Source organism: Petaurus breviceps, unplaced genomic scaffold (assembly GCF_028583685.1).
Source record: "Petaurus breviceps papuanus isolate PSGF00001 unplaced genomic scaffold, PetGlider_PUasm1.0 174, whole genome shotgun sequence".
In the NCBI taxonomy this organism is placed as follows: Eukaryota; Metazoa; Chordata; class Mammalia; order Diprotodontia; family Petauridae; genus Petaurus; species Petaurus breviceps.
This window is the reverse complement of record NW_027185761.1, coordinates 33,229,853-33,245,229: the sequence shown is the minus strand read 5'-3', so window position 1 is coordinate 33,245,229 and position 15,377 is coordinate 33,229,853. Positions and strand designations below refer to the sequence as shown.

Genomic DNA, 15,377 nt, shown 5'->3' with positions numbered 1-15,377 from the left:
AGAGTCAACTGGGGAAGAATACAAGGATACGCAGATAATATACATAATGCAGTTTGCAAACTTGAAAATGCTGTATAAACATTACTCATTATAATTTTTATTGGCTGACAGATCAAGTGTGGCCCTTTGACTGAATCCAGGGTCACTCTTGAGGACCTAGAGGGCCATAGGTGGCCTTGAGGTCACAGGTTCCTCACCCCTGCTAGGGTTTTATTAGATCCAATTGTCAATAGGACAGGGGCAAGGGATTAGAAAGAAGCAAATAGGGTATATTTGCACATGGGTCTAGGGTCAAGACTGCAAAGAAGGAAAATGAGGTCAGATCAGTGATGATTGCTAAGGAAGAGAGAGATGGAAGGAGTGAGTAGAGGTCCCTATGACAGCAAAGACTTAAGAGAAATGAGGCCCAGAGAGAGATGGAAAAGCAAGAGCTTAGAGTCATGTAGAGGAGCTGCAGTTTTGGACAAGGGGGGAATAGAACCATTCCCTTCACTCCTCTGAGTATAGCCAAGCTTCTTCTCAAGTACATTTTTGCAATTTCATCTTTTATTTTTAAAAAATCTGTTATGTGTGAAAGAGTAGAAGTATAATTAGCCAAGTGTGTGACTGAGATGCAATTAAAATGTAAGCAATGGGTTATGTGTGCTGGTAAACTGGAAAGCCAATGAGTTTGAGCGTCCATATTTCAGTCTCCAAGTATAAGAACTGGAGTTGGGGTGAAGACAAAGATGTTGAGCCAGGTGCTAAATTCCTGGAGAAAACAGAAGCTGGTAGGCAGCTGCTCCCCAATGTGCATAAGATGACAAGTTTCAATAAAATAAAGCTCAAAGCAGAAGAGTAATGGCAGCAGAGGGAGGGTCCAGAAATGATGAACAAGAAGTCGACTTTTCCGTTCTTCCAACCCAGGGTATCCAGTATACTAGAGAGATCAGTCCAAGACATAGTGTCTTGTGGAGAGAGCCATTTCTAGGAGAGCAAGTAAAAGGAAGGAGTGTGAGAATAAGAGATCTAAAATGAAAGTGGATTTATTATTAATAAATCAAGGATTTCAGAGGGCACAGAGTAAGGGAGAAGGACTTGGGAGGAGTAGGGCTGAGAGAAGCGAAGGGAAACAGGATAAGCATTTATGTAGTACCTACTGTGTTCCAGGTATTGTTAAGCACTTTTTACAAATATTATCTCATTTGATGGGAGAGTGGGTAGTGGTAGCAGAAGAAGGAGATCTTTCTGAACCACAGGGATTCGGGAAAAGAAAGTGGTAGTTTACTAGCCATAGGGCACAAAGTTGACTCAGTCTCCCATAATCAAGGATCATTTAATTACAAATGGTAATTATTTCTAACACCAGAAAATAGAATAGCTAGGTGTCATAGTAGTAAAGTGCTAGGTTTGGAGTAAGAGAAGAACTAAATTCAAATCCTACCTAGACATTCACTAGCTGTATGACCCCTTAGCAAATAATTTCATTTCTCTTGGCCTCAGTTTCCTCATCTGTAAAGTGGTTAAAATAATAACACCTACCTAATGAGTTGTTGAATCAAATAAATTTTACATACATATATATGCATATATGTGAGTGTGTGTGTATATACAGAGAAATATTGATGTTGATATTGGTATACAAGCCCTAATGTGCTAAATAAATGTTAGCTATTTTTATTATCTATCATAATGTAAACTCTTTGGGGGCAGAGACTTGTTTTTCTTTTTGATTTTTCTTTATATTCTCAGTGCTTATCACAGTGTTGGGAATTTAGTAAGCATTTAATAATGTTTATGGATTGATCAAAGACTAGGTTCAGTGTCCAGGGTCTTACTCCTAGATGGAGTCTTAGTGACCATAGTTCTGATGTTCTAGATAGCCTCAAACAGGGTATAAGGCCCAGTGTCAGAGGCCTGGTCCTGAGTGAGATCATGGAGGTGAGGGCCCATGGTACCTGTGGCTCTGTGCTGTATTGGGTCATGGAGGTAAGAGGCCTTGTATTTGATGGTCTATTCCTTAGAGAGATACAAGACATCTCATCTAAATTTTCCAGGAGGACCAAGTCCTCCCTCTACTCCATCTCTACTGGAAATGAACATGAGATGACATTCTAGTCTTGGACAGCAATGGGAACTCTACCTAATTCCAAATGATAATAATGGAGGACCATTCCCTGAATAGGACTAGGACTAAAACATTCACTCCTAGTCTGGGAAAACAGCCCTAGGAGGCCCATCTCCCTGATGATGGCTTTCACCATGGATGGTCATCAGTTTCTCTCTTACCCTTCCAGTGTTTACTGTCTCATGGAGCATACTAGCTCTTTATCAAGCACAATCAATCTAATGAAAATGTTGATGTTCACAGTTTCCTTAGGACTTTTTTTTTTCCTAGGCAGGACCTGATTTAATTAGGGTTAAGTTTTATTAGCATGAGTTCACACATTAGCTCTATGTAGTTTGCATTTCATTAGAGGACTGTTGGTATTTGACTGATTGGGGTGGGGAAATACCTGTGAGAACACTCTGCAAATTCTCAGGGACGTCTAGAAGCTATAACTTGCCAAGAGTCACAGAGGCCTTATGTGACACAAGCAGGATTTGAACTCCTATTCCTGATTCCAAAACCAGCTGGAGCCATTATAACTTGCCATCTCCCTACCTTAGGGCTATTGAGAAACAACCCCCCAAACCCTTACCTGGGTACAATTCCCCCACTTCACCTAAAGCCTAGTATCCCAGCCTGTATTTATGGCCCCAACATCCAGGAAAAAGAAGAAATCTCTGATCTGGGAGGTTATTGCAGAAATCTCTTAAAAGGCTTAAGCCTTTCCCCCAAGTACAAGTATAAAAGTTGTTTTCACGTGAAAACTCAGCCCCATTCTCCATGGTTTGGAATCTGCATGATTTCACTTGCCCACGTGGACATAATTTAGCATGGGTTTAATCATGCCCCTGGTTGCCACAGAGGAAAGTTTTGTCTCTTTTTATTGCTCCTAGTAGAGATGAATGTGATCGAGCAAACTGAAAGGGAGAAAACAATCATGTCCATTCCCAGTGGGGATGGGGGGAGAGGGAGGACCTGGTACTCCTGGAAAACTCTGATGAGATGGCAAGTTCCAACATCTCTGTGGGCTTCTGCCTTCTCTTATTCATGGAAATTCAATCACAGGGGAGAGGGATTCTGAGAGGCTGCCTTGTAACTCTTGGATTGATGAGGAGAAAGTATGACTTCAGTATCTGTACTATCTAAGTATTTCATGTCCATGGCAGATGTTTTCAATTATTCAATATAAATCAAACTTCAAGGTTTAGCAGCATTCCTCAATTAAAATGCCACAATCCTCAGCCTCCCAAGAAGGCATCCCTTTCAACTTATTAAGAGCCTACCACTAGTGAGTGGTATAGAAATATTTCTGAGCTACATAGACATACATGCAATGATGTAATTAGGCCTATTCATCTTCTAATCAAACATGCATTTGGCATTCGGAAAACAAATTAGCCCCATTCCACATTAGGGGATGTAAGACTTTCCTCAGAGAACAGGGGCTCTCATAATCTTTTAATATAAAAATGTGAGCAATCAAAACACTGGCTATAAGAGAAATCTGCGCAGTAAAATGCTGATGTCTCCAAATTTGGGTTCATTTCCCTTTTCCAAATAAATGTGAATAGCCTGGAAGACATGAGAATACCAATGAAGGCTATAAATCGTGTGGATGGATGGAGAAATAGACAAGGCTCAGACAGGGCTGCCCTTGATATAAGTTCAGGTGAGTCACTTGCAAATGGCAGACTGTTTAAGTGACCCAAATCAGATTCCTCCCATCCCTTCGAAGTTGCATTTTGGAAACGTTAGTGCTCTTATCTCCCAGGCAGGCTCACATATTTTTAATAGGCCATAGCTTGCATTACTAATGTTTTCATCAGCCAGTGTAAAATAAATCCATTAGTCACAGTGTCCTTCATGTGATAATGATATTTAGAGCTCATTAAAAAGTAATTGTAGCCACTTTTCTCTACTTTATCAGCAGGATTCAGCTGGTGATTTGATGATCCGAAGTATCCAGCTGAAGCATGCTGGGAAATATGTCTGCATGGTACAAACAAGTGTGGACAAGATATCAGCAACTGCAGACCTGATTGTAAGAGGTATTTAGATTTTTAATGTCCTAAAAATATATTTTTCACAATATCAATTCCAGTGTGGGTTTGTATAGCTATCCATTAAAATCCCAATGGTTTATAATTACTGTGAATGGTAAACTAGGAAGCCCTATGTAATAGAGATTTAAAACAGTATGTAGCAGCATGCAAAAAAAATGTATGGGGTTTTGGAGGGTGGTGGCATTTCTATTCCTGTCATGGTATTGTCAGAAATTGCCCTGAGCCATTCATTAAATTTTTCCCCCAATGAAAACAGTTCCTGTGGGTACACTGAATCAAGCTGTTGGAGTTAATATTACCTTCGTAGGCAGCTCTGGATTAACAAAAACAAATGGAGTGATGCTGAGATATCAAGCAGTGTGCTTGGATACCTTGTTTGGGCTCAGACAAGTTAGAGCTTTAGGCCACTAGCCCAGCAGTTCCTTGGATTGAGAGTGTCTAGTTTGGGGGAAGTTAAATGAATTCGTTCATCCTCTTTAGGCACCACTTTTTCCATAGTTAGCAAGAGTCTCTCCAATTTTCTTAAAATGGCTTTGGGATGGATTAAGACCTAGTCTACTTGGATTGGATAAGAGCACCAGAGACAAAGCTCAACAAGGAAAGGGTATATGATTCTAGATCTTCCTCAGGATGTTTTCTGAATTCTTAGAGGGCTTGGCATCCGTAGCTGAGGGAGAACGTAGCAGCTGAACCAACCAGGAAGAAACTGAACCAAAATGAGCAGCAGAAACCAAACCTGAATTAATCATGCAAACTAATTTTTTTTCCTTTTAGTCAAACAAATTTAAGATAAAATTACAGTGAAACCCTATCATAGCATAAAAAGGCCAATCAAAACAGCTTCTGGAATGAAAACTTCTTTAGTCAACTGTATATATCCCAAAACTATAACTATTTCTTGGAGACTAAGAGAAGAGTCTAAGATATATACATGATGGGGAGGAAGGGACAAGAAGTGATCAGAGACAGAGACAGAGGAGGGACACAAAGAAAGTACAGGGGGTAATAAGTTCATACTCTGAGGCATGTGACCAGGTAGAATTTTGAACAAGGTAACATTCCCCCCAAACTAATGGATTCAGTCAGCCCTGTTCTAAGTTCTGGGAGTGTAGAGATAAAAAATTAAATAACTCCTGCCCTCAAGGGGTTTGCATTCATAAAGCCTTTCTAATAGCAGCAAATATCTCTTTGACACAACACAATTTAGGGGCGAGTATGATGTGATCTCAGAAGAGTCACTAATTTGTCCTTGGTCTGAATGTAGAAAATGATTCCTGTTCATTTGTTTTTAATCAAATCACTATGGTTTGTCTATTCTCCCCTCAGAGATAAAAGAATCCTGCCACCAAAAATTAATCCTCTCTTTAATTAGGATAATGTTCAGATCAGCAGCTAAAACACCAATAAATTAGACTATTAAATCTTTAAATTAGTAATACTTGATGTTCTTAAATAATATCATCTACCTCATTTCACAGAAAATAACACTAAATACCAAGAGGAATTTGCAAGTACCAATCTAAAAGAAAATTTAATCAGTGAATAAGCCCAATAAATTACCATGCATTTATTTTTTTAAACCCTCCGTAATCTCACATTTTCTCTTCCTTGGATAGTTCTCTCTTCATATCTTTTCTGCTAAAGTGGGGTCCATACCAGGGTTCTTCCCCTAGGATCTGTGAGTTTTTAAATTCCATTTCTTTTATTTTATTCTCTTGAATGTATTTTTATGAGAAGAGATCCATAAGCTTCACCAGACTTCCAAAGGAAATGGTCACACACACACACACACACACACACACACACACACACACCTTAAGGTCCCCCCCCACTATATCCTTGAGGTCCACTCCAGTGAAACCAATAGCTATGCCGTGACATATGGCAGCCATAATGGTAGGGGGGACCTTGGAAAGCAGTAAACTCTACAAGGTCTCTCTCAAGGATCCCATGGTTTGGAGGGCAGAGTTCATACCTCCCTCTAAGACTCTGAGACCAAGTTATTGTTTAGCCTGAAGGGTAAACAGGTGCACCCAAAATTTCGAAAGAAGGTTCTTATGAGAACACAAATAAAGTAACTTCCCCAAAACAAAGTTAGCAAACCAGTAGCCAGGACATAAACTTCACCTTTTGAAAACCCAAAGCCACTAGCACGCAAGGAGAAGTAAGGAGGGCTTCTCCTTTAAACAGCCAAACTCAGACCTCCTGACTTGATAACTTTACATCTCCTCTATATACTTCTGTGGCATCTATTGATTGACTCCTTTCAGGATCTGGGATGAGAGCAATTTTCTGTTTGTGATTCTCAGCTTTTTAAAGGCCACTGCGGCAGAGTCTGTAAAGGAAAGAAGGGGAGCAAGGGATAGAAAAGCACCAACAGCTAGGGTTTATCTCTGTAATAAGGGTCTCTGGAAGCTGAGGTGACCATAGTCCCCTCTCGATGATGTGAGAAAGGCCTTCTCAAATGTCATAGTGGAAAATGAATCAGCCTGAGGTTAGACACTCCAACTGGGCAGAGAAAGGGGGAGAGTAATTTGTGTTTCACCTGGGCTTTGGTAAATGGCTTTCTGGTTCATTTCATTTTATTTTTAAGGGAGTTAAATCCAGAATACCAGATAAAGAATGTGAGGGTCCATCCCAGGGCAAAGTATAGCTTCTGGAAATCTCCATTAAACTCTTTGTGACCTTGTTAAGTATTCATTTTTACCTGCCCAAATGACCCATCCCAGTGACATTTCAGCAGAGCAGGGATTAGGAAGGACCTAGCAAGGTCTTTATCCTCATTCAGAGATTATGGATTTGAGAATGGTGGGATAAGAGCCTCTCACAATCCCATTGCCTTCTGAGGCAGACACCTGTGGTTTATTAGAAATAATTTTCACTGCCTGTAATAGATTCTTAGGTTGCAAATTAGTTCCGATTCTGGCCTGGGATCTATTTGGTGTTGGCCTGCCCATAGGGACAGAGCTTCTCTTTTGTTTTATTATTTCTTGACCATTGTTTGAATCCGATTTTCTTCTTTTAAATGGACTGAGGGTATAGGCAGAAATAATGAACTCCATGCTGATAAGTTTAGAAAAACAGTTTGACCTGCAGGCACTGTGTAAATGAGGGTCTTGTTAGCAGGGCCTTTGGAGACATAAGACAGTCTCAAGATTATTGAAAACTGAATAGACACAGTCACATACATACAAACACCCCCCCCCCGCCACACACACACACACACACACACTAATTGTAGCTGTTATTTCTGTAATATTAATGCAGTGAGAGGGCAAAGAATACTCCATGACTGTTGGAGTTCTGCCTTGTTTTGTTTTGTTTCCAACTCAACTAGTATTTATTAAACACTCTTTTGTACAAGGCATAACAAAAAAGGCAGCATGTTGTCAGTGGATGCAAGGCCATCCTTGAAGCCAGGAAGGTCTCATTTCAGATCCTGCCTCTCATACACATTGGCTCTGTGACCTTGGAAAAGTCATTTAACACTGCCTCTCCTTCTAGGCAACTCTGTAAGCAGCAGAGAAGGCACTAGTCCACAAGGGTAAGGGGAATTTCCTTATCTGGGAGTTGCTTATGCCCAAGAAATCACAGGTCCAATTCCTAGCCCTAAGTGCAACACATAGAGTATATACAGGCAATGTAACCTAGTGAATAATCAACCATCCTCAGAACCAGTAAGACCTAGGTTCAAGTCCTATCTTTGATAAATGTTGTCTGTGTCTCCCTGGCCAAGTCACTTATCTTCTTAGTGCCACCAGGCAAGTCTCTAAGACAAAGCACTGAAGAGTAACTAGCTCATTAAATCAGTACAGGGGAGTTTTCCTTGTGAAAGTTACACAACTCCTAAATCCAATCCAAAAAGAGAAAGCATAAGACATAATGTTAAGCACTGGAGATACAAAGAGAAAATTTAATAAGACTCCATCAGCTAAAGCACTACTGAGAGGAGGAAGCAGAACATATATACAATACAAAATATTCACCAGTTAGTTTTGGGGCGGGGAGGTTGCTGACTGGGTGAATTGACTCGGGGGCCACATGAATAAACCAGGTTTTCTGTCTCTTCTCTCAGGTCCCCCAGGCCCACCTGAGACTGTGACTATCGATGAAATCACAGACACGACAGCCCAGCTGTCCTGGAGGCCAGGAGCAGATAACCACAGTCCCGTCACAATGTATGTCATCCAGGCCAGAACTCCATTTTCCGTGGGCTGGCAAGCAGTCAACACAGGTAACTTGGTTCAGCAGCCTTGGGAAGTGATCTGTGTGGGGGGATCAAGTGACACATTCCAGTCCTTAGGCAAGGTGACCTCCTGAGCCCAGCCTGATGTCCAGGGCTACAGACAAGAAGCCTTTCACGGTTTACCCTCATGAGCTAGCTGCATTCCCTAGAACAAGGCCTACTATGTCTTTTTCTAAATTCTCTTCCTTATAAAATGGGATTGGATAAAGTCAGGGCTTTAGATTTGATGGTCTTTAATTTTTTCTTCCAACTTTAACACTCTAGTAGTATAGATAGATAGATATAGATATACATATGCACATATACATATGTGTATACATGTATGTACATGTATATATGGGTGTGTATATCAACGTACACACATATAGATAATGTCTAATATATATTTAAAACCAAAACATATATAATATATATACACATATATTTTTTTGGTTTTAAATTGTGATTCTGTGACAAAATTTCTCCATAAAATGAGCAAATTGGGAAATACATGTATTTCCCCCTCTATGTATATGTGTGTGTATGTATATGTAGACATGGATCTACTTTATAAATAAATTTTGATACAGCACCACAGTTTAAAATCAAAATAAACAAAAACCTGATTTTATTGACATACTCTTTCACTGAATTAACTGGTTTCTTTGTATACACAAAATCAATATAGCAAGTCAAACAACAGAATAGTTGAATCATTGGTATCATAGATTTAGAGGTGGATAGGGCCCTGGTGTCCATGTGGAACAACTCTCATTTTATAGATGAGAAAATTCAGGCGGACCCAGAGAGATATTGTAACTTATCCAGTCAAAAGGTAGTAAGCAGTGGAGCTGAAATCTGAGCCCTGGCCATCTGACTCCAGGTCCAGTACTCTTTCTACTATATGAAGAATTAGTAAAGAGAGTGCTTTTGATGGCTTTTACCCAATAGGTACTGACTGAATCCATGAGCTGGATTCTTTTGATGGCTTCCAAGCCCAGGTTCATTGACTTTCCTAAGTTCATGGTGCTTGTATATTCATAGAATTTATTTGAACACTCTTTTTCACAGATATCTGGTTGCTAGAATGGTGTGTTAATGGAAGGGTTAATTGTTGAGCACAGACAATGAGTTACAGTGTAATGGAACCAAGAGAATCGATGTATGAGTCCTGCTCTGACATTTCCTATTGATGATCTTGGACAAGTCATCTAACTTCTCTAAGCCTCATTTTCCTTGTCTCCAAAATGGAAATGCGGGATGTTGGTACACTCCCACTACCTCACAGTGTTGTTTGCTGTATAAGCATTACAAATCTTACAGTGCTATGTAAATACAACTTGTTTTTATTATTATTGTGAGAACATCCTAGAGCTAGGAGTCAGAACTAACTTCTAGCCCTGGTCCTGTCATCCACTGATGATGTAAGATCTTTGACAAAATACCTAATTTGTTGTCCATCAGTTTCCAACTTTGTGAAATGGGAGAAATAATTTCTGATCTGCCTCCCTCAAAGGACTCATACAAGTTGTATCTGAGATAATATATGTGACACACAGCTAGTCATTGTGGAAAATTCTACCCAATGATGCAGATTGTAGCCAGTCTGACTTATTAGACAAGTCTGTGAGATACCTGAGGCACAGAGAAATTGCAGAATTTGCCCTGGGTTCCACAGTATACAATAGTATACAATATAGCAAGTATACAACATAATAAAATACAATAAACCCTTAATAAGTGTCAGGTACTGTACAAAGTACTGGGAATACAAATAAGAAAAAAGAAGATGCCCTGCCCTCCAGGAACCAAGTGCTCAGCACATAGTAAACATTATATAGCTATTAACTATTATTATTGCAATCTAATTAGAGAAGCCAGCACACAAAAGGAAGTTGAAAAGGGGGGTGCAAAGGGTACTCAGTAAAGAGATATGATCATGGTGTAGTCAAAACTAGGTAGTGCATCTGGTAGAAAATGAAGAGTTGGCTATATGTCTTTTAAGTGAGGCTTTGGAAGGACTTTTATACTCCACCATCCAGCCCTCTAATCAAATGGACTGAGGTAACTGAGAATATTAAGGAGGTGTCTCAGGGGAAGAATTTGAATTTTGGTCTTCCTGACCCCAAGCCCACCACTTTATCCCACTAGACCACACTGCATATTCGTGTATATGAAAATATTTCTAATAATACAAAATGCTATAAAAGTAAAGTAGTATTATTAATCTACCTTCAGTGACCATTGTGATGATCCATACCATCAAACTTTAAAGCCTGGGACATAATGGACAACCCTAAGGTAGAGTGTATAAATATCATTATCCTCATTTTACAGATGAGGAAACTGAGGCTAAAAGAAATTAAATGACTTGCCCAGGGTCATATGGCTAATAAGTGTCGCAGCCGAAACTCATCCTTGAGTTGTCTTCATGCCATTCCATTTGGCTGTCCTCAATAACGTAACCATCCCATTAACATACTTGGAAACTGGATAAATCAGCATTCTAGTGTTGAGATTTGGTGGGTGCTATCTCATACCATGCTTGCCAGAAGACTGTGATCTCACAAATGAGAGCATTCCCTCTGACAATGCCAATCCCAATCCATGCCCTCCTGCCTAATCTGTGTGACTTTTGCTAATATCTGCCAATAAATGCATGACAGAGAAGGTCTGTCCAGTTTTCTGAGGGGCATCACATTCTCTTCACCTTAGGACAATGCCAGTAGGACACACTAGTCATGTGTCAGATTATCTCTGATTCTCACCACCTAACCAGTCCTTCCTTTTCTATTCATGTCTCCTTTATGCCATCCTTGATGACAGTTCTCCTGCATAATTCCTTGTTTCTCATGCCACACGACTCCTGCCCACAGTGGTCCTCTCGATTGGTAAACAATTAGTGAAAAATTACCCATCTGTGCTTTCTTTCAGTCCCAGAACTCATTGATGGGAGGACATTCACTGCTACTGTGGTGGGCTTGAACCCTTGGGTTGAATATGAATTCCGTGTTGTTGCGGCCAACACCATTGGAATTGGGGAACCAAGTCGACCGTCAGAGAAACGAAGAACTGAGGAAGCCCGTGAGTAGCACCCCAGAATGCTAACCTAGTGTGTTTCTAGTAGACAGTTTTCTGGGGAGCAGGCATTTATTTTTCTATACATTTTGACTATAATGAGGTGCTGTGTGAGCTCACTCTTCCCTTTGAGAGTTTATAATGGACAGAAAGCAAGCTAGTTGGAAGCAGTTTAGCAGAGCAAATGAGGTCTCAAAGCAAGTGTTCTATTCCCATGCTTCACTAGACACCATCCCATGGCTATGTTTGCGGATGCATTGTTATTGGCCTTCCTCCCAGAAGCGCTGACTCTTTTCTTCACCTGTATTCTAGCCTCAAACATCCTTCTAACAGGGTGAAAAAAAAATGCATTCCAAATAAGGTCATCTCCTCACAATCACTAATGCCACAGAATAACAATTCTACAGATATTTTTTTTCACTGACATTTTCTTAGTGCATAAGCTACTCCCAGGGAACTAGGCATCAAAACATCCTGTCAATTTAGTCAGCAATTCAGCCTGGCTCTCTATGTGCTCACATCCAGCTTTCAGCTTGAGGCAGCTTTGGTTCATGGGGCCATCCCTGGGAGGTCAAGGAAGCACAGAGTGAGCAGAAAAGAAATGAATCGGGGCTATTTATAGTCCCATTATTTTTCTCTATGTGTAACTTCTTGTTGAGTTATATGCCCAAGCATGGGTCTGAACAGGCCATCTAAGAACTCAAGACCACGGACTCTGTATGTGCTTATAGAATCATGCCAAGGTCTCTTTCATTAGCATTGTGTTGGTGGAAATGTGCAGCTTTCCCCCCAAAACTGGAGACCAGATTTATTTAAATCCTGGTTTGATTCATTCACTTAACATAATCATCTCCTTGTCAAGGGCTCTTTTTAATTTTTACAGTGTTGACTTTGAATTTTTATTTAGTAGTATTATTGATTCCTCTCAATAAACCTGAGGAAGAGGAAACCAGTATCGTCTCCCCTCTTTTACAGAGAAAACGGGGGTCCAAAGAGATTAAACACAGTGAGCCAGGGATCAACCCCTGCCCATCACATCCTTCAAGAAATGGCTTAAAACTCACCTTCTTCAGGAAGTCTTCCCTGATTAATCCCACCCCAACTCTGATCACTCCTGTACTATGGAACCCTGCTGCATTTACACATTGTTTGTACTGTAGCATTCTGACCTCATTGGTGTTGTTTTGCGATGGATCTCATGTTACGGTATTTATATATGTCCAAATATATCACCCCATCTAGAGTGTAAGCTCCTTGAGGGCAGGACCTCTATCTTCCATTTCTTTTGTAAACTTCCACAGTGCTGAGTAGTGCTTAATAAATGCTTAACTACTTAATCAGAACCTGAATTTCAATCCTTTCCTCATCACATGGAACCACTCAGGCTTTTGAGACATCAGTGAATTTTCAACCAGACATATCAAGGTACACATCTGTACCTTGTCAAATGGGAAACAGGTAAAGAATAACAATTTCCTTAGCACATTTCACGTTCTAATGGTGGCCCAAAACCACTCCTTTGATGATTCAGTCTCTGGTCTCTGAAGTAAAATTCCAAGGAGTTACCATCACTGGCCCTGTACATCACAGTAACTGTTTGAAGTGAGTCACATCAACTGGCTGACCTTCATGGAACTCAGTTGTCTTTTCCCTGTGACCTAACTTGTTTTTTGTCTTCTGCACAGTCCCCGAAGTCACCCCAGCTAACGTCAGTGGAGGTGGAGGCAGCAAATCTGAGCTGGTCATAACCTGGGAGGTAAATAAATCACAGGGCAAGGGGAACATAAATTAATGGTAACTCTTGTATTATTTTTTTCTCTTTGCAAAGCATTGCCATAAAGTTTCCATCCCATCTCTGCCAGGCAGCTGAAAGGACACTTTAGGTGCCCAGCTTCTCTGACATATAGCTGATGGTCAGTACAGAAAGACTGCCCCTGCCCAAGCAAGTGTCAGAGAAAGTCTTTTAATACGATTCATCATGAAAAAAACAGCCACAAAAGTAAGGGGGGAGAAATGCAAGTGAAAAATATTAACGGAGACTGGTGCTGAGAAAAATCATTTTTTTTCTTTTCTTCTTGAATTGCTGTGTGATAGATTGAATTAAAATGAAAGGGAGCAATAGATCTGGTATACTGGCATGATTTCCTCGCCATTTGCTATTGGAAAATTTAATGCTGCCCCAGCCATCAGTTATGAGGGAATGTTTTAAGAAACCTGGAGGAAGGTTAGTCACCAATTTATTAAAAATTGATTTTTAGGGGGGCTTTCTAAAGGGTTTTCAATGCCGTTGAAGGATTCCAGACAACAGCCCCAGAAATTAAAATCCTCCATTTATCCAATGGGACAGCACCATTAGTAGCCATAGAAATCATTCACCCTCTAGCCAACATGCTTCAACTACTGAGTTGAAAAGCAGCCCTAAGAACTGAGAAGCCAGTTACGCTCTGCTTTACATTAAATCAGGGGGTTCTTTAGCTGCAACAGCAGGATGGACACTGTCTTGCTTTTTCAAAGCCTGAGGCTCTTGGGTAAAAATATGAATGTGGCTATCAAAGCACCAGAAACTCCCCAGATAATTTTCACGTGTCAGATTCCCCAATCAGTGAGTACTATAGGTCAGAATTCCCCTTATCAGAGTGTTTTCTGAGTCTGCTGGACTTTTTGGTATTTAATGCACACTGAGGGAAGATATGTGCTATGTGGTTAAATGGTGGTCAGCCCCAAAGGTACCAAGAGCTTGAAAAGGTCCTTACGAAAATATTCATTCAGATTTATACCCAATGTTGTCTGCTATTTTCTACTTCTGGCTTGGTCACTGAATTTCTATGCAAACTTGAATACTCTTTAGGGCACATGATCATATTAATTTAGTGAGAAAGGATGTCAGAGGTCTCTAGTCCAAATCTGTTTCCCCCCCCCTTTTTTTTTAAAGCAATTGGGGTTAAATAACTTGCTCAAGGTTACGTGGCCAGTTATTTCTGGGTGGGTGCTAAGTATCTGAGCCCAGATTCAATCCCAGGTTATCCCGACTCTGGGGCCAGTGCTCTTACTTGCTGAGCCACCTGGCCGCTCCTTTTTTTTTTTTCCCTTTTTATAATAATAAAAGTGAAGTCTCAGTTTCCTCATATGTAAAATGACTCTAAGTTTCCTTCCATTGCCGACTCTCTTCTTTCCTACCGACTGTGCTGACAGAAGTAGTATTATGCACTTTTTATTGTCAGAAAACCTTGGTTTGAGCTCTGGCTGTGATACATACTAGTTGTGTGATGATTGCCAAGTCTCTTAACACTCTGAATCTCAGTTTCCGCATCTGCAAAGTGAAGATTCCTGTTTCTGGAAGTCTTTTTCTCTTTGTAGTGTGCCTCTCTACTATTGTGGTCTAAGTTTAAGCTTAGTCCTCCCATCAGTGTTGTGCATATTTGTGGGAAGGAAGAAACCAGGTTTCTAAGAGAACATTTCATATTAAATGCCTTTGCCATGTTATCTATGAATAGTAGTAGCTGCCCTCTGGGAACCCAGCCTGCCAATTCAAGTTGGGAAATGCTGTCATTGTCATTGTTGTCATCATTGTCTTCTTCTTCTTCTTCTTCTTCTTCTTCTTCTTCTTCTTCTTCTTCTTCTTCTTCTTCTTCTTCTTCTTCTTCTTCTTCTTCTTCTTCTTCTTTCTTCTCCTCCTCCTCCTCCTCCTCCTCCTCCTTCTCCTCCTCTTCCTCCTCCTCCTTCTCCTCCTCCTCCTCCTTCTCTTCCCTTTCCTTCTCCCTCCCCCCTTCTTCTCCTTCCTCTTTCTTCTTCCTTTTTCTCCTCCTCTCTTCCTTCTTATTCTCCTCTTCCTTCTCCTTCCCTTGCTACATGTGGTCCCTCTCTCCACTTGGGGCACCATACCCTTGGATATGTGGGTGTTTTGGCCATAAGAATATAATTT

The 15,377-nt window shown here is 40.5% G+C and overlaps 1 protein-coding gene across 3 annotated transcripts in view; it reads left to right on the top strand.

Moving 5' to 3' along the window:
- CNTN4 (contactin 4) overlaps positions 1-15,377 on the top strand; it is a 598,977-nt gene that overhangs the window by 563,195 nt on the left and 20,405 nt on the right. For 2 of the 3 annotated variants that reach the window (XM_069084072.1, XM_069084070.1), the window contains exons 14-17: positions 4,017-4,137; positions 8,228-8,386; positions 11,312-11,461; positions 13,141-13,211. In XM_069084072.1, coding sequence (XP_068940173.1) covers positions 4,017-4,137; positions 8,228-8,386; positions 11,312-11,461; positions 13,141-13,211 — 501 coding nt within the window. The remainder of the gene's footprint in view (positions 1-4,016; positions 4,138-8,227; positions 8,387-11,311; positions 11,462-13,140; positions 13,212-15,377) is intronic. The other variant, XM_069084073.1, reaches the window with a different exon arrangement.